Source organism: Saccopteryx leptura, chromosome 2, assembly GCF_036850995.1.
Source record: "Saccopteryx leptura isolate mSacLep1 chromosome 2, mSacLep1_pri_phased_curated, whole genome shotgun sequence".
Classification (NCBI taxonomy): Eukaryota; Metazoa; Chordata; class Mammalia; order Chiroptera; family Emballonuridae; genus Saccopteryx; species Saccopteryx leptura.
This window is the reverse complement of record NC_089504.1, coordinates 232,059,265-232,083,606: the sequence shown is the minus strand read 5'-3', so window position 1 is coordinate 232,083,606 and position 24,342 is coordinate 232,059,265. Positions and strand designations below refer to the sequence as shown.

The following is a 24,342-nucleotide window of genomic DNA, read 5'->3' as shown; positions in this document are numbered from 1 at the left end:
TGGCTCTTTCAGCCAAAAAGGTTCCCGACCTCTGCACTAGTATTACTAGAAATAAAAAGGCATATAGCCCTGACTGGATAGCTCGTCCTGAAGTACAGAGGTTGCCAGTTTAATCCCCGGGCCAGGGCACATATAGGAACAAATCGATGTTCCTGTCTCTCTTCACTCCCTCCTTTTCTCTAAAATCAATGAACATTTTTTTAAAAAGGCATATAATGACAAGTGTTGGCAAGATGTGGAGAAATTGGAATCCTCATGCACTGCTGGTGATAATGTAAAATGGTTAAGCCACTTCGGAAAAGTCTGGCTGTTCCTCAAACAGTTAAACATAGAGTTATAGGCCCTGGCCGGTTGGCTCAGCGGTAGAGCGTCGGCCTGGCGTGCAGGGGACCCGGGTTTGATTCCCGGCCAGGGCACATAGGAGAAGCGCCCATTTGCTTCTCCACCCCCCCCCTCCTTCCTCTCTGTCTCTCTCTTCCCCTCCCGCAGCCAAGGCTCCATTGGAGCAAAGATGGCCCGGGCGCTGGGGATGGCTCCTTGGCCTCTGCCCCAGGCGCTAGAGTGGCTCTGGTCCCGGCAGAGCGATGCCCCGGAGGGGCAGAGCATCGCCCCCTGGTGGGCAGAGCGTCGCCCCTGGTGGGTGCGCCGGGTGGATCCCGGTCAGGCGCATGCGGGAGTCTGTCTGACTGTCTCTCCCGGTTTCCAGCTTCAGAAAAATACAACAAACAAACAAACAAACAAAAACAAACAAACAAAAAAACATAGAGTTATATACCACATGACCCAGCAATTCCATATGTCTACAGACAAACTTGTACAAAGACTGCTGGCATTTATAAAGGTAAAAACCACAATCTGAAACAAAAGAAACGTCTATTGGCTACTTAACCTGGTATGCCGGCTAGTTTTCGTCAGCCAGGTCAGCGTGGTGGAGACACTGAGGTAAGCCTTCGCGTGGAAACAAGGGAGTGCAAATTTCAGGATGACTTTTACGGCAAGTGTGAAAGACCAAGCTTCATCTGGGCGCGGATGTTGACTCTTTCCTACCTTCCCGACTCCATTTTAGGGCTCACCATTCCCATATCAGACCTCTGTTTTAAATACATATTTTGGTTCACAGAGTCAAAGATGGAAACAACCTAAATGTCCATCAGCTGACAACTGTAAACTAAATGTGGCATGTCAATACAATACAAAATTATTTTGCAGTAAAAGGGAATGAAGTCCCAATACATTGCTACAATGTGGATGAAGAACCTTAGAAACTATAAATGAAAGAAGCTGAACTTGAAAAGGCCAACTATTATGATTCTTTTCATATATTCCTCTCCTCGAAAGAAAAGATGCATTGATCTAAGACCTCATCAACATGACCTCTGTGGCCACAGCAAAAAACAAGAGACTCTTGCCCTGGCCAGATAGCTTAGTTGATTAGAACACCTTCTGGAAGCACAGAGGTTGCCGGTTCAACCCTCCATTAAGGCATATACAGGGACAGATCTATGTTCCTGTCTCTCTCTCTCTCTCTCTCTCTCTAAAATCAATAAATAAATTATTTTAAAAATTTAAATTATTTTTTAAAAGACAAGATTCTCCTGTGGCAATATTTACAGTTTTAAATACATCATATAACAGGCAATATAACTTGTACAGGATACCCCAACTCTTTTTTTTTTAATTAAAAAAATGTATTGGTTTTAGAGAGAGACAGACAGAAACATCAATACACTTGTGCGTGTGCCCTGACCAGGGATCAAACCTGCAACCTTTGTGCACGGGGATGACACTCCAGCCAGCTGAGCTATCCGGCCCGGGCAACCCCAACTCTTCCTGTCACTTACTGTACAGTTCTTTTTTTCCACCTTAGCTCTGACCTGGTTTTGGAAAATGGATTAGATTTTTATTTTTACCTTTTGTAGGTTGTAAACCAATTATACAGTGTGAATAGAATGAAATAAATGCATGTAAAATAGAAAAAAAAAATCTAGTGTGTAGGCTTTGAAATAAGACAGACCTGAGCTTCATTGAATTCCAGTTAAAGCTTAGATAAGATATTTAAGCTCTCTGGACCTCAGTTTCCACATTAGTAAAATGGAACTAATTTTACTGACCCCCACAAAGTTGTTATAAGGATTCATGGAATGCATAGTACTGGGCAGAAAAAAAGGGACTGTAATGGGCCTAAAGTAGGAGGCTTAGGTCACCATGCTCGCTGCCGTGTTGTGATTTGTCAAGCTGTTGCATCTCATTGAACCATGAATTTCCAGTGAAAGTACCTGTTTGTAAATGATGTTAGAATATTCTGTTGCAAGTAACAGTAGTTTGATCTATGATGATAAAACTCTGCTTTGGAGAAGCAATCAGTCTTACTGTCCTGCCTTATTATTATGTTATACGTTAACTCAGCAACGTGCTAATGCAAGGAGATGGCCTGTGTGTTTGAAAAAAAGAAGAGAGATGGCACTTGAGGAATTCTTGGCTTTATTGAGGTCAAATGTAGGTGGCTTTCTAACGAGACAATTTCAGAACCAATGGTTGTTAACATTAATCATGTTACCTTATGTTAATCAGTTCAGACTCTTTTGCTGCAGAGATAAGGGGGAAAATCTCTTCCTTGCACTACTTGCTGCATTGCACAATTGGCTCGATGCTTTAAAGGATTTTTCCACTGGAAAGATTTGATATTTGTCATTTTGAGAAAGTGGGTGCTGAATGTAATTTGCCAGGAGCCTAAACGGTTGTTATTTCTTATCTAGGCTGGAATTTCACTATAATAATTCAATCTACCAGAAAGAAGAGTCAAATATGAAAAATTTCTCAAAATAGAGTTGTGAGAGATTCTGATACCATCTTATATTGAAAATATAGTCTCTTTCTTGTGTTGGTTGATATCCCAAATGTTTCCACATATCAAAGTGGGATTATGATTGGTTTAAATATCAACATTACAGATCATTCCAACATACAAGTGGACATAAAGTCGTCCACAACACAAGGAACTTTCGAAAGGGGAAAACAGAAAGAGCAACTGGTATTTACAGTAAGATGTTAAATGATTTCCTTCTTGAATGTAAACTCCAGGAGGGCTGTGGTGGTTATTTCGTTGCTTTTTGTATATAGTAATAGTAGTCTACAAGAGGACATGGAGAAACTTTTCTTCTTATTTCAGAAGAAAGATTTGTCTCCACCTTATTTTTGGGCTCTCCCGTGGAGCTTAAACAGTGCCTGTGGGTGGCACGGGTGCTGCAGATCTAGGACATGGACAGTCAAGGGTGAGTGATGACTGCAGTCATGCTGCGTTGGTGGGGAGTGAAGAAGGAAGCAGGGTGTACACTGACCAGTGCCGCCATCCGCTGGACCCATGTCTGCCCTTTTGTGGGGGAAGGGCTAGGAAGTAGAAGTTACTATGTGCCAGGTATCATGCTAAATGCTTTAAATGCACACTCTCATTTGATACCATGGAGACTCATTTACTTATTCATTCAACAGATATTTACTGAATACCCACATGGGCCAGGCAATGAACATGACTTAGTAGTGATCAAGACCCAGTTAGGATATAGGTGCTGTTGTTGGCTTCATTTTAGAGGGGGAAATGGAGGCTCAGGCGGGGTAAATAGGCTGATTACTTAAAGTCTCAAGGGAGCCCTTGTCTATTCTAAAGAGAAAGGACAGGGACAGGTAGGTAATGGGAGAATAGATGGGCACACTATTTTACTCAATAATGGCCAGTGAGGCTAGCAGTTGCTTATTTGACCCTCTCAACAAGGCTTTCAAGTAAATTGAGTAGGTCTTAGCATAAGCTCCAGTTTTCTCATTGGGGCTGCTGAGGCAGCACAGCCTAGAGGTCACGACCATGGTCTCAGGAGCTCAGTTCTTGGCTCTACCTCTAACCATCTGAGCAACCTCAGACAAGTTCTTTAGGTCTCTCACGTCTCTGTAAAAATGGGGATTGTAATAATTTGTCCTGTGTAGGTTGTTGCAGGGATTAAATCGAGTTATTGGTAAAGTACTTAGAATAGCACCTGGCACAAGTAGGCTCCATATAAGGGCTGATACCTGAAAGGAAGGAAGTGCAGGGTCTCTCATCATTTGGCTCCCTTTCCCAGCCTCCGCTGCACTTCCTCACATAGCCTCTTTGCTCTGGGCCAGTTGTCCTGGTTGCGCTTTCCCGAAAGCTCTTTTCATGCTGCTGTGCTTTCACAAGGCTGTTCCCTTTGTCCGGAATGCCCCTCTCGCCTGGCTCCTGGCATAGACATTCTTATTCTTTCAGGCACTGTTCAAGTGTTCCCGCTTCTTTGTGTCCAAGACCACTATACAGCTCCTAAGTGATGGGGTTGAGATTTAAAGCCAGGTCGTCTGTCTTCCAGGCCAGTCTTCTTTCTACTAAACTATGCTACCCAAATAGGATGCTCTAAGTAGAAAAAGGAGAGAAGAATTTAGAAACCTGGAGAGAACTTAAGTATTTGATAAATAGGAAAAGGAAGGTAGAAATAAGAGATCTTTCAAAGAACTTATCTTGGTATTTTATTTATTGTGTTTGGTGTAAGATACCATTTCAAAACCATTTTATGAATTTGCCAGTGGGCTTAAATTTTTGGCTGGTGAATGATGTGACTGACAAGCCCTGTGACATTGCCTTGGTATGTAGTTTGTCTTTTTGAATCAAATGGACATTTTTCAAGAGTGAATCCTTTGCCACTATCTACTTGGACTTTCTTGCCTTTGACCTAAGGTGAAACTTATTTTGTAACAGTTAAGTATTTTCTAGTTGCATATTTAACATGCTTTGTGCTTAGAATGTTCTTCCCTCTATTCAACCTGATGTTTTCTTAAAATATCTTGTGTGGCTACCTAACAATTGGTTAACCTCTCTATTCTGAGAATTTTTCATGTACCTTGAAAAGTTAGTTATCTAACTTCTATAAAGTCCACCTCCCTCTCCCTGCTCAGTTTTGCATTCTGATCACTTTGTGTGTGTGTGTGTGTGTGTGTGTGTGAGACAGAGACAGAGAAGAACAGACAGACTAGAAGGGAGAGAGATGAGAAGCATCAATTCTTTGTTGTGGCACCTTAGTTTCTCAGTGATTGCTTTCTCATATATGCCTTGACCGGGGGGCTACAGCAGACCGAGTGACCCCTTGCTCAAGCCAGCGGCCTTGGGCTCAAGCTGGTGAGCCTTGCTCAAACCAGATGAGCCCACGCTCAAACTGGCGATCTCGGGGTTTCGAACCTGGGTCCTCCACGTCCCAGTCGGACGCTCTGTCCACTGTGCCACCACCTGGTCAGGCTCCCTGTTCAGTTTTGGAGCAGCCAGTATGTAAGGCACTGGAACAAACAGAAAGATAATGAGAGGGAAGGTCCCAGCTTTCCGAAGTTCTCATAATCCAGTTAGAGAAACAGGACACACATGGAAAGATAACACACAAGAGTCTATGCATCAAATGAGGATGTGTTACTGTTGAGAGGGAAGGGGGAATCACCATGCAGTAGGCTGATTTGGGAGCACTCCCTTACCCTTTTTACCCCCAGCTTTGAAGGCAGGTTCGGGTCCACAGATGCAGGGGAAGAATGTTCCTGTCAGTGGGTCAGTGAAAGTGGCTCAAACAAACGCAGTAGATAGGAATCCAGTGGTTTGAAGAGGGAGAAAGGAGAGATGTGTTTGAAGTGGTAGGTTCAGGTGAGATTAAGGAGCGTGTATTTGTTAGTTGCAATAGGAGCTTTGAGGTTTTTCCTAGAAGAGTGATTAAAGGTTGGTATGCTGAATGATTTGAAATGTTTGGGAGTGGCAGGTGGTAAAGGTTGGAAACAAGGAGTCCCATTAGAAGATAGTCGCTTTGGACCGGGTATATCACACTAAAACCCAAACTAGTTGGGGCTGGGCCTAGGCAGATATAAGAAACTAGGCAGATGTAAGAGTTTAGAGAATACCAGAGGCCTGGGCACTAGGAGGACAAGGCCAGGGATTAGGGCCTTCTGTGACCAAGAAGGAACACGACACCTGCCTAAGCCCAAGATTCAGGAGGTACCAAGATCCAGAGCCAGCACTCAGGCTCCGAGGCCAGCCAGGCAGGAGTTGGGTTCAGGAGGTGGCACACTGTCCTATGTCTGGTCCCAGTACACAGTCAATGTGTTAATTTGTGTAAAACCATTGAGAGCCCTGAACTGGTGTTTGATTCCCTAGCAAAGCTCCTCTGTGTGACCCTGGGCACATCTCTTTTATCCAGGCCTCAGTTCTTCATCTGAAATATGAGGGAAAAGAACTTGATTTCAAAAGCCCTCAGAATTAACATACTATTTTAGGCGATCTGGGCAGAAGAAGCTCATTGCACAACCCCCTCTTTCATAGTTCCTTCTTAGGTAGGAAGTCATCACAGGGTTTGAGCATGTAGGTGTCAGAGAAATCTTCTAAAGAACAGGAGAATATTGCGTAGGTAATAAGAGCTGGCAGTCTCATAGAAGGGGTAAACTGGCCCAGATAAAGCCCTGTCATTCCCCTAGTGATCTTGGACTTAGCTATCTAAACCTCAGTTGCCGCATCTGTAAAATTAGGAGATAATAGCCTGACCTGTGCTGGCACAGTAGATAGAGCATCAGCCTGGAACACTGAGGTCGCTGGTTTGAAACCCTGGTCTTGCCTGGTCAAGGCACATACAACAAGCAACCAATGAGCATTTGAAGTGAAGCAACTATGAGTTCATACTTCTCGCTCCTGCAACGCCCTCTGTAAAATCGATAAATAAAATCTTTTAAAAAATTAGGAGATAATAGTATTTTTATTATAGGATTGTTTTAAGGAGTGAGTGAGGTAGACCTTTATAGGCATTTAGCCGAGGGCCTGACTATAATAATAAGCATTTGGAAAATATTAGCTTCTTATGTTATAAGTTGGGAGCCAGAGGCACTGAATTTTTTCCTTCAATCATCTCCTTCATTTTTTTCCTCTTCATTTTCTTTGAACCTTCTTCAGGTTATCCATGCCTTTGTAATTGTAGACCCTAGACTATAATTAGTCTGAATATCATGAGCTTTACCTTACGCCTTATTCCTGGTCAGAGATATTTTTTATAATGTGATATATCATTGGTCTCTATTTAGCTTGGTGTCCACTGTGATAGTAAGATTCTTTTCTGATTTCTGCCATAGTTAATTATTCTCCATTCTTTTGTCCCTAATGTGTCATTTTGAAATTTTTCTCTTTTCTTTGTTTTTGATGACTTCTCCAGTTATTCATGCTAGTTTTGCTTTCTTGTCTAAAAACATTGCTTGTTTAATTTTAATTTCAGAAGTTAAAGCATTTGCGATCTTAAAAACCCAGGAATTGAATTTCCTCAGAGCTGCTAATCTTTTTAGCCAGCTGCTGACACGGCTTCCCTGGTTTGTTGCGGGATGATGTGTTCCATCCTCCCATCTGTGCTTTGTCTAATTTATATTCTAAATCCACATATTTTTGTACATTTTTACTTGAAAATGTATTCCCAAACTAGTGCTGACTTCAGGGGAAAATCTTTAATCAAATCTTCAGTCACTCAAGGTGCTCATCCCCAGTTTAGGTGGGAGTCACTCCGGCACCACTAGGTGGAGTCGGAGCACATCATTTCTAAAGGCATTGGGCCTTTTCCTCTTCCAACTCCTTTTTGCTTCTTTGCCAAATTTGGTCCTACCTTTGGAAAATTCACAAAACCTTTCTATTAGTGAGTTATGTTATTATTGCTTTCCCGTTCATCTTGCCAGTTTTAGTCTCCTAATTTTAGTAATTTTGATAATTTGACTTTCAGATAAAGCTTAGAACTGAAGCCCAGAGTAATTACTAAATTTATCGGAACTGATCTGTGGTTTTAAATTCACTGACAGTATATTTATCTAGTATCCTACTCATATTGACGAGATTAAATCAATCTCATGAATATGTTTAAAGAGTCTTCAGCCTACAGTAGTTCTCATCCATCTGTAGAAATTTACCAGTCTTACCCATGCATACCTATGTATACCTTCTAATGCTGTTAAAGTCAGTGTCATTATCATTAAGGACCATGAGACTTAATCGAAAGGTCAAGCTACAGCCCTGGCCAGTTAGCTCAGTTGGTTAGAGCATTATCCCACTATGCCGGGGTTGTAGGTTCAATCCCCAGTCAGGACACATACAAAAATCAACCAAATAGATGGGTAGAACAACAAATCAATGTTTCTCTCTCTCTCTCTCTCTCTCTCTCTCTCTCAGATCAATAAAAATTCAAAATTCAAAAAAGGGTCAAGCTAGAAACAAACAATACTTAACATTTCTTTCTGGGCTAAGGTCTGAGTTCTGCATGAGCTGATTTGCATTAATGAGTTATGCTCCAGCTCTGTTGTACTGGGAACTTTTTTGATGGAATGCACTTTTAAATATAAACTAAAATTTTTGCGAAGGGCAGGAGGAGTTAATTAGTTAGATAATACTTAATCATGGGTTGTATTTCATAGTCTGCTAATTTTATCTTATGATTAGGTATTTGAAATTTAGCTTTGTGTTTCTCTGCACTGAATTTACTATTTCCTATTGGTAGCTCTGCAGAATTTTTCTTCTCAGTATTTCAAGCAATGCAATCATAGATAATTGCTGAATATCAATAGCATGCTTGGTGCTAAAAAACTTCTATTTTTTAGCAGCATTATAATTATCATTTTTTGTTACATGAGAGAGTTCATTATTATAAGTCAACTCTTGATTATTTGGAGAAGGGAACATGAAAGCTATAAAAGAACCTGGGTAAGAGGGAAAAATGTAGAATGCACACATAAATTAAATGTTGTGTCATTTACATCCCTGAAAATGATTTCAAGATATAGAATGGGATGTTAAAGAATTAAAAGAAAACTATTATAGCAATAGAAAAAGTGCTGCATTTTTTTTATTTTTTATTGATTTTAGAGAGAGAGGAAGGGAGAGAGAAACGTTGATTTGTTGTTTCTTTTTTTTATTTTTAAGATTTTATTTATTCATTTTAGAGAGGAAGGAGAGAAAAGAGAAGGGGGGAGGAGCAGGAAGCATCAACTCCCATATGTGTCTAGACTGGGCAAGCCCAGGGATTCGAATCAGTGACCTCAGCATTCCGGGTTGATGCTTTATCCACTGTGCCACCATAGGTCAGGCCATTGATTGATTCTTGTATGTTCCCTGGATGAAGATCGAATCCGCAACTTTGGTGAATTGGGATAATGCTCCAACCAACTGAGCTAACCCGTAATACATAGTTTATACAAAACAATCTCAAACTGATAGGCTCAGATAGTGTTAATCCTGAAAGACCACCTAATGATTGTGTAAGCCGAGACCCAAAGAGTTTAAATGACTTTCCCAGTACAGCGGGTTTGGGTGTTTGATAGCTGTTTGACAAGGCTGTTATTGTTCTCATGTTGTGAGCTAAATTCCGAGGATAGAAATTGTCTTCTTTGCTTTTGGGGATTGTGTTGCTTTTATAGCACCATAATCGTATTGTTTCTTTTTGCTTTATCATCTGTCAGCCGACTTTGAAGCATCTCATATTCTTTTTTCATACCTTCATAAAATCTGGGCATTGCACAGGCATAAATGATTGACACATGAAGAAACAGAAGCCCGGTTGAGCTGGGTTGCTCACCCAAGGTTATGGGCTTGTGTGAGGTAGAGGGGAGGAGTTTAGAATGTAGATCTCTTCTTCGGGTTTGCTGCTGCCACCATAACCCCTCTTCACTTCAGCAGGAAACATGCCAGAAGCTGCAAACAGAAGGACTTTTTTCCCCCTAAAAAACTATAATTCATTTTGTTTTGAAAGACTTATTTGAATTTAAACCTCCATTTTGTGACTTCCCAAAGTGCTGTGATTTGTTTCTTACTAGTCTTTGTTCTGTGGACATTTTTCTCATTGGTTCTTTGAGATTTAGATTTCCTTGCCAAAGGAGTCTTAGAGGAAATCAGTATGTGTCACCAAAGGAGGAAAATGTATATCTTAAGGCCCAAGTGCGCAATTAGACTTTTAATAAGGAGTATCATAAATTCTTGCTTCGTAGCAATTATTACTTAGAAGACTGTTCTACTCAGGAGGCTCATCTAGTGATCATCATCATTATCATCAACATCATCAGCCAAACACGAGCGTTTATGGAGTGGCCACAGATTATGCAGCATTTGCTTGGGTTCTGGGTGACTTAAAGTAGTCCTTGCCTTCAAGGAGCGTGTGATATGCAGAATTGGAGGAAAGACAGAAACATTGAAGGCAGATACCTCATTTTTCCATACACCCTGACTCGTGTACCTGGTGTCATTTGTGGAGAGGAGGACAGTGGTAAGGTAAAGGAATGGATCTTAGTAAGGTCTGGTTATGGATGAATCACAGCACATAGTTTTGCTGACTTGGGAAGGTATAGACTGGATTGTAAAAGGCAGGACAATTGGTTGAAGCAGGTAGGAGGTAATTTCAAGGGGGAAGGCCTTGAAACCAATAATTTAAATAGATTTTGCATACTCACAGAGATGATTGGAGGACTGGGAAAGGAAAATTACTTGCTATGGTTGATTATGACAGAAATTGACAGGATAAGACACTGGAGATGATATTTTTTTTTTTTTTTGCAAAGAGGAGGCTTTAGATTTGTGAGATTTTGCCCAGATTTAGATGAGTGACATTGGGGTTGTGATTGGCAGACCAGATAAATGAATTTTTTTCCCCCACTAAAATCCTCTTTCTATTTGGAGGATCTCCTTTTCCCTGATGTTGAGAAATAATGGCCGAGTAGGAGTAGTGTGTCCTTTCATTGGGATAGGAAACAGCACGATAGTTTTGTAGTTTAAGCTTATAAGACACAAGCTCCTGTTTCTGCGGTGTGGTGATACCACACTGAGTTGGGGAGTGCTGGTTTTACACCCGCACAACTACACTTTTTTATCCTTTTTGATGAAATACTATATTATTGGAACTCATTATTCACTTACTGTACAGCAAAATCATTTTTATAATGCTTTTAATTGCATTTATCATGTAAATCGTGATTTGGTATCTATTTTTTCCAAAACGGACAAATGAAAGTTAAGTTTAGGTTTGGATCTGGTACATTAGCATCTTAAATTCTCAAGCCTTCTATAGTAAATCAGTTCCTGTAGGCCAGTCATGGCTGCACAAGTCAGTTAGGGATAAATGGTTTTTCATTTCTGAAATGATGGTGAACACATGTTGCATTGTCCTGAGGCTGGGGAGATGCAGTTTCTTCTGCTCTAGCCATAAGGGAGCTAAGCTTTTGACAGTATTTTATGGCAAATGCTAGGGCAGCTTGTGATCTAATTAAGAGAAACTGATAAGTGAGTGCTGGGTTTGCCAGTTCTCTTTTACCTTCTGTGGAGTAGACAGCCAGTCAAATAGCATTCCTGTGTGTCTTGATAATCTTGTCCTCCAGAACTCTGTGAAACAGACTGTTGATTCTCTGGTTACTTTTTCCAGATTTGAGTCTTCTCTGTGAAGCTGAAGTTTCTCTGTGGGTCCCAATTCTTAGACATTTCACATATGGCAGCCAAATTCAGTTCTTTTTCTTCCAGAAACTTGTCCTTTCCTACCCGTGACCTTTTTCCATTAGGTGGCTGGTTTCCTACTCACCCTACACCAGGGGTCCCCAAACTAAGGCCCTCGGGCCGCATGCGGCCCCCTGAGGCCATTTATCCGGCCCCCACCGCACTTCCGGAAGGGGCACCTCTTTCATTGGTGGTCAGTGAGAGGAGCATAGTCCCCATTGAAATACTGGTCAGTTTGTTGATTTAAATTTACTTGTTCTTTATTTTAAATATTGTATTTGTTCCCGTTTTGTTTTTTTACTTTAAAATAAGATATGTGCAGTGTGCATAGGGATTTGTTCATAGTGTTTTTTGGGGTTTTTTTTTGTATTTTTCTGGAGCTGGAAACGGGGAGAGAAAGTCAGACAGACTCCCGCATGCACCCGACCGACCGGGATCCACCTGGCACGCCTACCAGGGGTGATGCTCTGCCCACCAGGGGCGATGCTCTGCCCCTCCGGGGGTTGCTCTGCCGCGACCAGAGCCACTCCAGCGCCTGGGGCAGAGGCCAAGGAGCCATCCCCAGCGCCCGGGCCATCTTTGCTCCAATGGAGCCTTGGCTGCGGGAGGGGAAGAGAGAGACAGAGAGGAAGGAGGGGGTGGGGGTGGAGAAGCAAATGGGCGCTTCTCCTATGTGCCCTGGCTGGGAATCGAACCCGGGTCCCCCGCACTCCAGGCCGACGCTCTACCGCTGAGCCAACCGGCCAGGGCCTGTTCATAGTTTTTTTTATAGTCTGGCCCTCCAATGGTCTGAGGGACAGTGAACTGGCCCCCTGTGTAAAAAGTTTGGGGACCCCTGCCCTACACAGTTGTATCAGCAAGTAAAAGGGATTTAATGGCTGCATGGTCCAAAGAAAGCAGTAGGAGAAATGCAGTGTGCAAGGCTGCAAAAGCAAAAAACAAAGGTTGGTTTTAAGGGTTGTGAGTCTAAACCTGGCCAATTGTAAGATGACTGTCTTGGATGTTATTCATAATGCTGCCCTGGTTAATAGACCCCAATCAGCCCTGCAGGTTATTGGTGGTGGTTGCTTCCTACAACAGGAAAGTGCTGCATTCCAGCTACGTTCCTACTGCGAGTGTAAGTGCTTAGTGCTATTTACTTAAAACATTCTAGGTTGATAAATTACAAGCACTTCACTCTGGATAAAGCTCATAAATTTAGCCCCTCGAAAAAATAACAAGCTGACAGCACTTAGTCCTGTTTATAAAGTTCATACACATCTATCTTTGATACAGGCACAAGTATATATCTATGAAATAGCACTGCAGACCGTTAAAGTAATAGAGAGCACAGCCACAAAGCATGAAGCATCATACTTCCAGACTCACTGCCATTAGCCCCTATGCTTGAAGGGCATCTTGAGGACGAGATCTGCAGAGTGGGAGCTTACATGCCCTGGAGTCCAGATTGGTGCGTCTTCCTTCCTTTCTTCTCCCTGCAAATCACCTTACCATCTCCCTCCACCTCTCATTTTCTGCCTGCAAAGTGAGCATCTACCTCTTAGCCTCCCTCTTCTTCACTAGGCTGAGATGAGGCAGGGAGCTGCTCTAGTAGTGTATGTGGAACAGTTTGAACACATCAGCGAGGTGGAAAGACGTGATCACATTCTGGGTTTAAATGAACATTTAATCAAGACCAGGAGCTGTTCTATCTTTGGCAGTCTGTTCAGGAAAAATGACAAACCCTATGACAAATGAAAGGGTCTTTAGGTAGTATACATGCAAAGCCTGAAAGGCTCATTGTGTGATCAAGTGGCAGAAAAGGAACTATCTTAATAAAAACAAATAAACATGATACTCATCCCACTGGCCTTGGCTTCTTAGAGACCTGGCAGGTATTGTTATGGGAGGCATGGCTGCTCAGAACCAGTGACTAAACAATGTGGTTCCTAATCTTGTGTGGAGAGCTGTGACATCATTAGGCTGAAGCTGCATATTCAGTACCATATTAAACATCCAGTACTGCAGATAGGATAATTATGCTGCTTGTCAGATACTAGAAAAGTACAAAGAACATTCCTTCACTTTGCAACAGCTTGGACCCAAGTGGCAGACATGCTGTTCTCTCTAACTGGTGTGACCTCCCTTTCTTAGCCCCTTCACCAGTGGACCAAGTGCCACTTGGCTTTCAGACAGTGTCCCTCAGTGTCCCCCCTCCCACCTCCCCATCTCCACCCCCCCTCCCTCAGGCCTGAGTTCCCATAGCACTTTGTCCTGTTAGCATTTACCAGGTTGCAATTTCATTATCCATTTACCTGTCTTCCCTGTCAGGCGTGAATAGGGGCAGTGTCCTGTCCTGAATTCATCATTTATCTCTTGTGCTGAGCACAATGACTAGAACGTAGTTGCTGCTCAATAAATGTTTGTCAAATGAGTGATAGCATGGTTAGCTCAATGAGAATTGATGGTCCCCTTTCTGATCTGTCATCCATCATCCATGGAGTGAAATAGCACTGGGAGGCTTTAAACAGTGCCACTTGAGAATATAAGGAGTGGAAGCAGGGTTAGAATGAATAATAACTACCTTTTATGGAGTATTTACTATGGGCAGGGCACTGTCTTTGGCTTTTTAATTGTATTAATGCACTTAATCCTGAGATCAATCTGCTAAGACAGGTTCTGTTTATTATCCCCATTGGGAAGTATAAGAATGTTTAATGACTTGCCCAAGGTCGCAGAGTGACAGAGCTGAGATTACTATCAGTGTTAGATAACCATCCCCTATCTTTGCCCTTTAGACTTGTTCCTGGAAAGAATTAAGCCCTAATGTCCTGAGGCATCTGCCTTATGTAATGATTTAACTTCTTTCCTGTATATCTAGAATGGTACTAGTTATAATTCATCCTTGGGAAAAAGGAGAAAACAGTCACCTGGATAATTTTCTATATTCTGTGGTTCACATGATAGAGGCAGAGTTAGATAGCTTATAACAAATTGCTTTTAGGTGGTCCTTTTGGGCCTTTGGAAGCATAGCAGTCAGTATTCTCCAGTCTCTATTCTTCAGTCAAACTGAACTACAATATTTCCTTCCTATAAGGACCATCTAAGCTTTTTTTTGCCTCTAGACCTTTGCGTATGCCGTTCCCCCTGCCTGAAACATACTTCCCCTGTGTGCTTCTCCTTCACACGCAGTCTTCACTTGGCTCCTCCTACCCACTATAAGAGTCAGTTTAGATGTCATTTCCCATCCCTCCTCCCAGATAGAAGGTTCCTTATGGGGCATCCCTGTTGTCTCTGTGTCCCTGTTGTGGCATTCACAAGTGTCGTAGTGCTGAAAACCGCACCTGGAGTTGATTTTTATGTGTGAGGTGAGGAAGGCAGTTATTCCTGACTGGTTCTGTGAGAGCAGAGACTGTCTCTTTTGCTCCCCACTTATCCCCTGGACTTCAGCTGTTGCTTGGACACATTGGGTGTTCATCAAATATTTGTTGAAAGAGTGGATGGACAGAAGTTTATTTTGCTTTATGTTTTCAGGCCTTGGGTTAAAAAAATTTTTTTTTTAATAATTTTTATTTATTTATTCATTTTAGAGAGGGGGGAGAGAGAAAGAAAGAGAGAGAGAGAGAGAGAAGGGGGAGGAGCAGGAAGCATCAACTCCCATATGTGCCTTGACCAGGTAAGCCAGGGTTTTGAACCAGCAACCTCAGCATTTCCAGGTTGATGCTTTATCCACTGCGCCACCACAGGTCAGGCAGGCCTTGGGTTTTTTAAGTAGTCAAGTCTTCCATCAGAGAGTCATGGTTTGCCATGTCTTGTATGCGTATACTCGGTTGGGCACTATGGGGAATTGACGTGACAGATCTTGCTCTGTTCTGAGGTGCCTTCATACTAGGGAGACATTCAGATGTTCAGATCACTCCACAGCATCAGCACAGTGCATCACTATAAACACAAGCACAGTCACATTCTGGTGAGTTGGCTGTTACCCAGGAAGGCCCATTCACAACCCAAGACCTCCCTTTATAGGGTGTCCTGAGAACCACTTGGAGCAACTGTGACCAATGGTTCTTGTTTGTAAAGAAGTAGAAACCCAGTTTAACCAGTGGATAGAGCATCAGACTGGGATGCTGAGGACCCAGGTTCAAAAAGCCAAGGTCACCAGCTTGAGCACGGGGTTGCTGGCTTGAGCATGGGATCATAGAGATGACCCCATGGTCACTGGCTTGAGCCCAAAGGTTGCTGGCTTGAGCCCAAAGGTCTCTGGTTTGAAGCTCAAGTTTGCTGGCTTGAGCAAGGGGTCACTTGCTCTGCTGTAGTCCCTCAGTCAAGGCACATAAGAGAAAGCAATCAATGAACAACTAAGGTGCCACAATTAAAAATTGTTGCTTCTTATTTCTCTCCCTTCCTGTCTGTCCCTTTCTGTCTCTCTTTCTCCGTCTCTCTCATTGTTTCTCTCTCTCTGTCTGACACACACACACACACACACACACACACACACACACACACACACACAGTAGAAACCCAGATTCGGAAGACTAAGCAAGCCTTATACATTTTGGGGAGGACATGCTGAAAAGTACATTCTCAGGTAGGTAAACAACATGTTGGTGGTTAGATTTAACCTAAATGAAAACGTTTTAATTACTTAAAGACAGAACATTTTATTTTATTAACAGAGCAAAGATTTTAAATCAGGTGTATTTAGGACGTTTTTACCTGGTTTCCTCTGGCACCTTAATTTATCTTGACTAAAATTTAATTGCTCATCTGTTCTCCCTGAAACTTGCTGCTTCTCCTGTGTTCTCTTTCTTCTTGAGAAGGGACCACCTGGTGCTCCAGCTCTTGGTTCTCCTTTGGTCCCCCTGGCACTCAGGCACAAGTTCTGTGACTGCCCTCTTTCTGTGCCTCACTTAGGCTGTCTTCTCTCCTTCCCCCTAGCTTTGTTAAGACAAAAGTTGGCCTCCTCACTGCCCTTCCTTATTTTTTAAAAAATTTTACTAATTTTAATTTATTGGGTTAACATGGATTCAAGTGATTTAAAATAAATATTTTTATTAATTTTATTCACTGCCCTTCTTAATTCTAGCCTCCTTTCCTCCAACTCATTCTCCAATCCACTCTTTTGCAAGACCACATTCCAGAATCTGGTCTGATCCCATCACTCCTCTGCCCAGACGTCTTCAAAGACTGTACTGCAAGCCATCTGACCCCACAGGATGCCCCATTCCCACCACGCCCCCTCCTGAGTTCAGGCTGTCTGTTTCAACTCTACCAGATGACATGCAGTTCCCTCTGGGTATTATTATTATTATTCCTTTTTCATCTTTCACTTGTTCTTTTTCTGACCTGGGTCTTTGAAACTCCTGCATGGACCATGCCTCCACCATTTTGCATCCTCATTGCTTGGCATACCAGATGTGCTCCCTAAGGCTTGTTGAAAGAATGAAGGAGAGGTAGCAGAGGCACTGATTCACATTGAGCTATAAAGGAGCAATATTGGGCTCTTCTGAAAATGGGTTTTGTTTTAGAGTGGGAGAAGAATGTTAAGGTACCGATTACTTACTGGAAAAGGTGGCCGGGGAGTTTTGGTGGAAGGGAACCGCACAGAGCAGGAAAAAAGGCTACTGAGGAATGGGGGGTTGTCTACGCCAGTGGTCCCCAAACCCTGGGCCACAGACCGGTACCAGTCTGTGGGCCATTTGGTACCGGTCCACAGAGAAAGAATAAATAACTTACATTATTTCCGTTTTATTTATATTTGTCTGAACGATGTTTTATTTTTTAAAAATGACCAGATTGTCTCTGTTACATCCATCTAAGACTCACTCTTGACACTTGTCTCGTAAGTTCGACAATTATATTTAAAAATACCACAGTTTAGGCCCTGGCCGGTTGGCTCAGTGGTAGAGCGTTGGCCTGGTGTGCAGAAGTCCTGGGTTCGATTCCCGGCCAGGGCACACAGGAGAAGCGCCCATCTGCTTCTCCACCCCTCCCCCTCTCCTTCCTCTCTGTTTCTCTCTTCCCCTCTTGCAGCCAAGGCTCCATTGGAGCAAAGATGGCCCGGGCGCTGGGTATGGCTCCGTGGCCTCTGCCTCAGGCACTAGACTGGCTCTGGTTGCAACAGAGCAACGCCCCGGATGGGCAGAGCATCGCCCCCTGGTGGGCGTGCCGGGTGGATCCTGGTTGGGCGCATGCGGGAGTCTGTCTGACTGCCTCCCCGTTTCCAGCTTCAGAAAAATACAAAAGAAAAAAAAAAGATAAAAATACCACAGTTTTTACGCCGGTTGCATAATTTTATTTTGTGCGTTTATCTGTCCCACCCTAAAGGCTGGTCCGTGAAAATATTTTCTGACATTAAACCGGTCCGTGGCACAAAAAAGGTTGGGGACCACTGGTCTACGTGACAACCATGAAAAGGTCAGTGTCTGCTTTAGCAGGCTGCCAAAGAATCTGTGACTCAGTTTCCTTATACAGAGAGGAGACGGGTCGACAGTAGGTAGATTTATTTTTAGCTCTGACGCTCTACGATGCTTAGAGTCAAAGTTAAAAATCTAAGTAGGGCATTTTGAAGTAGTGTGAGAATATTTTTTCCCCTCTCCTCACTTTATTGCCAGCTTCATCAGAACAAAGACATTGTTTCTGCATTCAACAGACATAGTTTTGCATTTCAAAAACTAAGAAGTAGAAAGGAACATAAGAAAATTGCATTAATACGATATTATGTTTGAGAGTTTAAACTCCCAAATCAGGAAATTCACTCATCATTCGCTTTGCAGCTTTCCTTTCAATGCCCCGCACATCCCATTTGTAGACAGCCCCTTTGTGCCAAGCCCGCTCTGGCCATGACCATGAGTTATGGAGGATGTGAAATCATTACCTTGATCTTCTTGGCCCTTGGTTGTTTAACTTCTCCACGTTATTGGGTGTTCTTTAGTGTTACATTATCTTTTAGCAAGGTAGTCATTTATAATTTATATATACTATATACTGGCTTAAAATAGAGACAAGAGAGTAATCAGCATCCCGAAGCTTCCAGTTTTCCAAAATAACATTTCTTTAGTGCAGTCTGCCTGTAGGAATTAAAACCTGCCGTGAATTAAAAACCCTTTGTCCTATTGTCAGACCAGGAAATGGGTGTGCCAACAAGCATTATTAAGCCCTACAAAAGAGGAAGGAGATCGTCTTTTCTAAAAAATAAAACTTGTCATTTTATTTTATTCTATACAAAATAATTTCTAAAGACCTCAACCTCTCTAGTGTTCCAGGGGCCTCACTAAAGTCACAGGGAGGGGACAGGGGCAGAGCTAGAAGGACAGATAGGAGACACAGCCCTGATAAAGAACAGAAGCCAAAACATATCTCAACCACTTGTCTGCTGCGGTTTTGGTGTCCTTCCATCTAGGATGCTTGCCTTGCTCTGTGACTTTGCAAGCATGGGAGAAGGATGGGCTCTCCTGTGAGTACCTCATAGAGAACGCAGTGTTCATTCACATATATTAAATATAGAAGACCTCGTGTGGACCAATGTCACCCCATTAAATTTAATTTCTACCAAAAAAAAAAAAAGACCTCGAAAAATCTTCTGTAGACTCAGGTTTTAGCAAAAGCCAATCAGATATTTGAGCCCTTTTTTTTCCTTTTATATACCAAGTCTCTAAACCCTAATTTTCTCCCCATTCCTTTTCTTTTTATTATTCATCTTCAGTGTGCCAAGAACTGGGTGGAGACTTTTTCTTTCTTTTCTTTTTATTGACTGATTTTTAGAGAGAGGGGGGAAAGTTGAGAGAGAGAAAGAAACGTCAATTTGTTGTTCTGCTTATTTAAGTATTCTTGTATGTGCCCTGACCGGAGATAGAACCCATAACTTTGGCATATCAGGATGACACTGTAACCAATTGAACTACCCAGCCAGGGCCTTGGGTGAAGATTTCTAATGAGGGCAGAAGGACCGCTGCTTCTGCAGTCATGTGGTCTTGTTCTTCTGGTGTCTGGCGATGTATTTGAATCCCAAGATTATTCTCACTATGACCACTGACACTGTGATGTGTCTTATATGTTCATAACTGTATGTTCATACTTGGGGGCCTTTGGGGTAGGTGGTGATAGCAGCTAAGGGGTACTATGGGAACATCTTGGGTGATTTAACTTGATAGCCACAAGGTGGCAACATTTACTAAACTGCGGGGCATTTTCTTCTCCTATTGAGATGTTGAACTTGTTTTTCCAGCCATAAGATTGAACAACTGAGGAAAGGGTTTAGCAGCCATTATTGCTTAAGGCTCTTTTGAAAGTGAGGTTATTGGATAAGTACACTAGAGTATATTGGTGTCTATTCATTCCTTGGTTCAGATACTGAGAGTTTGAAATTGCTCCATGTAACTGTGGACAAGCTGCCTCCCCTTTGGCCTCAGTTATACATCGTGACAAAAGAGACCTGTGATTGGACTGACTAGTCTCTAATGTGTTTTTTTTCCCTCCATGATTTATGACTTTGGTTACAACTTCCTTTCCTATGTTGCTTAAAAAAAATTTTTTTTTTTTTGTAAAACCAGCTTTTAAATTAAAAAACAACAACACACTTTTATCAAAGGGCAGGTAATGATTTTTTTTAAAAAATCAGTGACAAAATCTCAAGGAAATTAATGTTCCCAGAAGCTAGCCACCTCCCTGCGTAAACTCAAGAGGCTAGACTCTCCTAAATGAGGATGCTTACTTACCAGCTTTCCAAAATTAGCTTCGGAGATATTAAGATCTTTAAGGAACTGTCCCAGGGAGGGACTGTGTATGCTTTGCAGTAATTAAGCCATTAAACTCTAATTGGCATTTTCCCACTCGTGGTTTTGCGTGGGAGGCTTTAAAATTACTTGGGAATTCTGTGCTCACCAGCCATCTTCGTGTCTCCACATTTTGGAATCTGAGAGTAGAAAGGGCGGAGAAAAGGTTCTTGTGTGAGCAGATTATGATATTTGCTCACCGTGTTCTTCCCTCTTGGTTTGTTCCATTGCAGATGAAGTGGAAAGGGAAGGACCTGTTTGATTTGGTGTGCCGGACCCTGGGGCTTCGGGAAACCTGGTTCTTTGGACTGCAGTACACAATCAAGGACACCGTGGCCTGGCTCAAAATGGACAAGAAGGTTGGGCTGGAACCAGATGCCACCAGTGGAACTGGTGTGCGCTCTGGTTCTCCACTGAGCACGTGCCCAGCTCATTTGCTCATCATGGGGCATGACAGATACAGGGAGGACTAGGGGCAAGTCCTGAAGAAAGTCACGCAGAAAACAGGTCCTCAAGATGCCACAGGCTTTCCACTCCTCACAGGCCCTCCTGGGCAAGCAGAACCAGCCTAGATCAAACTGTCACAATACCTGGCTTCTTCACTCATTGTCACTGGCTGGTTGCTTCCGGCTTTATGCTCTTCAATTTATTGAGCCACTAGTCAAGCTTTATGAGTAAAAATTACATATATATGTTTATAATATATGTTTTTGAAAGATTTTCTTGGGGCTCATGTGCTTAATGAAAATTTAAAAATCTTTTGAGAAATGCCATGGCCCAACTCAATTTAATCATTAACATGATCTAAGGAACAAAGATTGCCCTGGTCCCTGAGGTGAAGGAAGACTGTTCATTTAGTCCTGATGATTTTCGGGTGCCTCTGAGACCTGGACAGTGTAGGCTCCCAGAGTTCTAATGTGGCTTAGAAGTGAATGCTGCCTGAGGAAACTGCCCTCAGCATGGGCTCATATGGGCACACAAAGACACTTACCTACTTACCTGCCTACCTAGCCCTGAAGGTGGTTGAGAACAGGGCCATATACTTTTGTTAGTAACTCCTAAAAGACACCTGAATCTCAGAATGAGTCAATGTCTAATTCTTACCCCAAGTGGAAATCCCTGTAATTGCCCATCTGATCTTTATTACCTATTACACAGCACGATACCAGTTTGACTGTAAAGTCTAGTGTTCAAATTATTTACATCTGTACACAGTAATCTGAGTCTTCACGTCCCTGCTGGTCATAAATTTCATGTGGTAATTCCCAATAGTCATGAACATCAGCATGCCCTCTCTGTGTCTGTGCCAGGGTTGTCCTAGACTGGGTTTATTTTGAATCTCCTGGGCACCACCAGTTGATATTTGGGCAGGGGCATGGAGAGTTATCTATCAAAGACAGCAAAACTTTCTATCTCTTTTTGTGATTCTCAGCGAAGTAAAATTTAAATCATATACCTGCGTGTTGGCCAAATGGATATTAGATTGAGGGCATCGGAAGCCACGATACCTGCTGCTCCAAGGAAATAAATGAGGACACATGTTAATGGAGACTCGGAGCCTGTCACATGGCGTGTTTATGGCCTGAAATGAAATTCATTCTGGAGAGCAGATGGTTCAAGTTTTTCATTGGGTGGATGAAATTGTTAGAAGATTAAAGGATGTGTGGTTTACTGACTGTGCGCAAGTATTTGGTGGGGTTCCTTGAAACAAAGGGTTGCCACGATGGACACATTTCACTTCTCTTGCTTTGTGAATGTTTAGATGATTTCACAAAGATTTAGTTCATCATCCTCAGCTCCATTCCAATATGGACCTAAATATTGGGGGTTGGCAGCAAGAAAAGAGAGTAAAGAAATATTCCACTGCTTCAAAAAATTAAAAAGCATTCTGCCTACCATAAAGGGTAGTGCCCAAGCCCTTTGAGTCATACATTTCTAATTTTTAACTATGTCTGTGACCTGACCAGGCGCTAGTGCAGTGGATAGAGCGTTGGACTGGGATGTGAAGGACCCAGATTTGAGACTCTGAGGTCGCCAGCTTGAGCACGGGCTCATCTGGTTTGAGCAAAGCTCACCAGCTTGGACCCAAGGTCGCTGGCTCGAGCAAGGGGTTACTTGGTCTGCTGTGGCCCCACGGTCAAGGCACATATGAGAAAGCAATCAATGAACAACTAAGGTGTCGCAACGAAAAACTGATGATTGATGCTGTTTCTCATCTTTCTCCGTTCCTGTCTGTCTGTCCCTATCTGCCCCTCTCTCTGACTTTGTCTCTGTTAAAAAAACAAACAAACAAACAAACAAAAAAACACTATGTCTGTGGCCTTGAGAACATTTGTGCCTTCATCTTAGCTCTACTCACCCCTTGGTGTATTAACTTGGTTCAAAATGCCATTTGACGTGAGTATTGCTTCTTGTTATAGGTGGCTTTGTGAATGCTTCAAACTGAAGAATTACAGCCTTTGGGAAATGTGATGGATTTAGAGGGGAAAAAATATTTATACACTCCCCGCAAAAGGTTCTTTGGTGGCACGGGAGGAATAAGGGCCAACATAGCTTGTTTGTCTTCTGCTCTGCAATTCTGCAGGTGCTGGATCATGATGTTTCAAAGGAAGAACCAGTCACCTTTCACTTCCTGGCCAAATTTTATCCTGAGAATGCCGAGGAAGAGCTGGTTCAGGAGATCACGCAACATTTATTCTTCTTGCAGGTACACCAGTCCATACTGTTCCCCTGATTATGGGTAAACTCGCTCAGGCATGGTTGCAGAGGCAGCCTGGACAAAACCCCTGGAGCTTACCAGAATAGCTTCACGATGTGAAAATGTTCTGCCTTTGGAAAGTCAGTCCTTTTGGTTCTATAATGGAAAAAATCTTTAAAATAGAACTATAGTTGAGTGATGGGAATTGGTGTCAGATGAAATTGCAAAAGTGTGATGGTGAAAGAGTGAGTACAAGTTGCTACCTAATTTCAACTTCTTTTGAAGATAGATCTTGTTTTCTTCTCCCTGACTTGGAAGTATCTATACTTGATAGTTGCAAAGGAAGCCTAAAGAGTCTGGTAAAGAATAGTACTCCGGAAGTTTAAAATACGTTCTCGGGAAGGCAGGACTTCAGAATTCCAGTGACACCTGGTTAATCCCACATATGTGGAACTTCAGACATCATGCTTTATTCTGCTCTTTGTCTGTAGTTGTTTTAGTTCTCCCTTACTCCCTCATAGATGACAAGCCCCTTAAAAAGCAAGGCTCACTGAGTGCACAACAGGTAAGTAATCACTCAACCCAATTGAAGAAATTAGGAAAGCCATAATTACAGGTTCAAAGACAGATAGTTGACCTCTGAGGGCACGGTGAGGGGTGGGTAAGTGTGAGGATGCAAACCTTGTCAGTTTTGCTTGTGTCCTCACTGTTTGATCAGAGCACTTCCCCAGTTTGCATGGTTAGTTACAGTGATTGGCGCTGGAGCTGTTGTGTGCCCAAAGTGACCCACTGTCAGTAATGGAAGGGATAGCAGCAGGGGTGTTCAATGCATGATTTCCCAGAAGTAGATGTATATTCTGTCATGTAGTACTTCTATAATTATTTTGAGCCTCAGATTATTGCATTCAGGAAATATTAAGTTAAATGTAATAAAACCCCCCAAATAATTTTATACTGAAAAAAAAACTTGCAAAAAATAAGTGTGTTTGAGCCCTGGCCAAATAGCTCGGTTGGTTGGAGCATCATCCTGATTCACAGAGGCTGCCGGTTTGATCCCCAGTCAGGGTACATACAGGAACAGCTTGATGTTCCTATCTCTCTCTCTACTCTAAAATCAATAAATAAAAAACTTTTTAAAAAAAGTATGTAAACATACATACTTCCTAACATTTTTCACTCAAAGGGAAGCCCTTCCTATTTTTCTATAGTATGCCTTTTGTCCCTTTTGAAAAGAAACCAAGGGATTAGAAAGTCACACTGCTTTGAATGAAACCACATAATGATCTCCCAGGCCCAAGAATGTCCTAGTGTTGTAGAGATGTCTTCCTTGTAAGTGCTTGGAAGCAGGGCCCATCCTTCATGTGTCTTTG

The 24,342-nt window shown here is 42.5% G+C and overlaps 1 protein-coding gene across 4 annotated transcripts in view; it reads left to right on the top strand.

The window, feature by feature from the left end:
• Positions 1-24,342, top strand: part of NF2 (NF2, moesin-ezrin-radixin like (MERLIN) tumor suppressor) — a 77,975-nt gene that overhangs the window by 5,154 nt on the left and 48,479 nt on the right. For all 4 annotated transcript variants that reach the window (XM_066370518.1, XM_066370515.1, XM_066370516.1 and 1 more), the window contains exons 2-3: positions 20,508-20,633; positions 22,859-22,981. In XM_066370518.1, the coding sequence (XP_066226615.1) occupies positions 20,508-20,633; positions 22,859-22,981 (249 nt within the window). The remainder of the gene's footprint in view (positions 1-20,507; positions 20,634-22,858; positions 22,982-24,342) is intronic.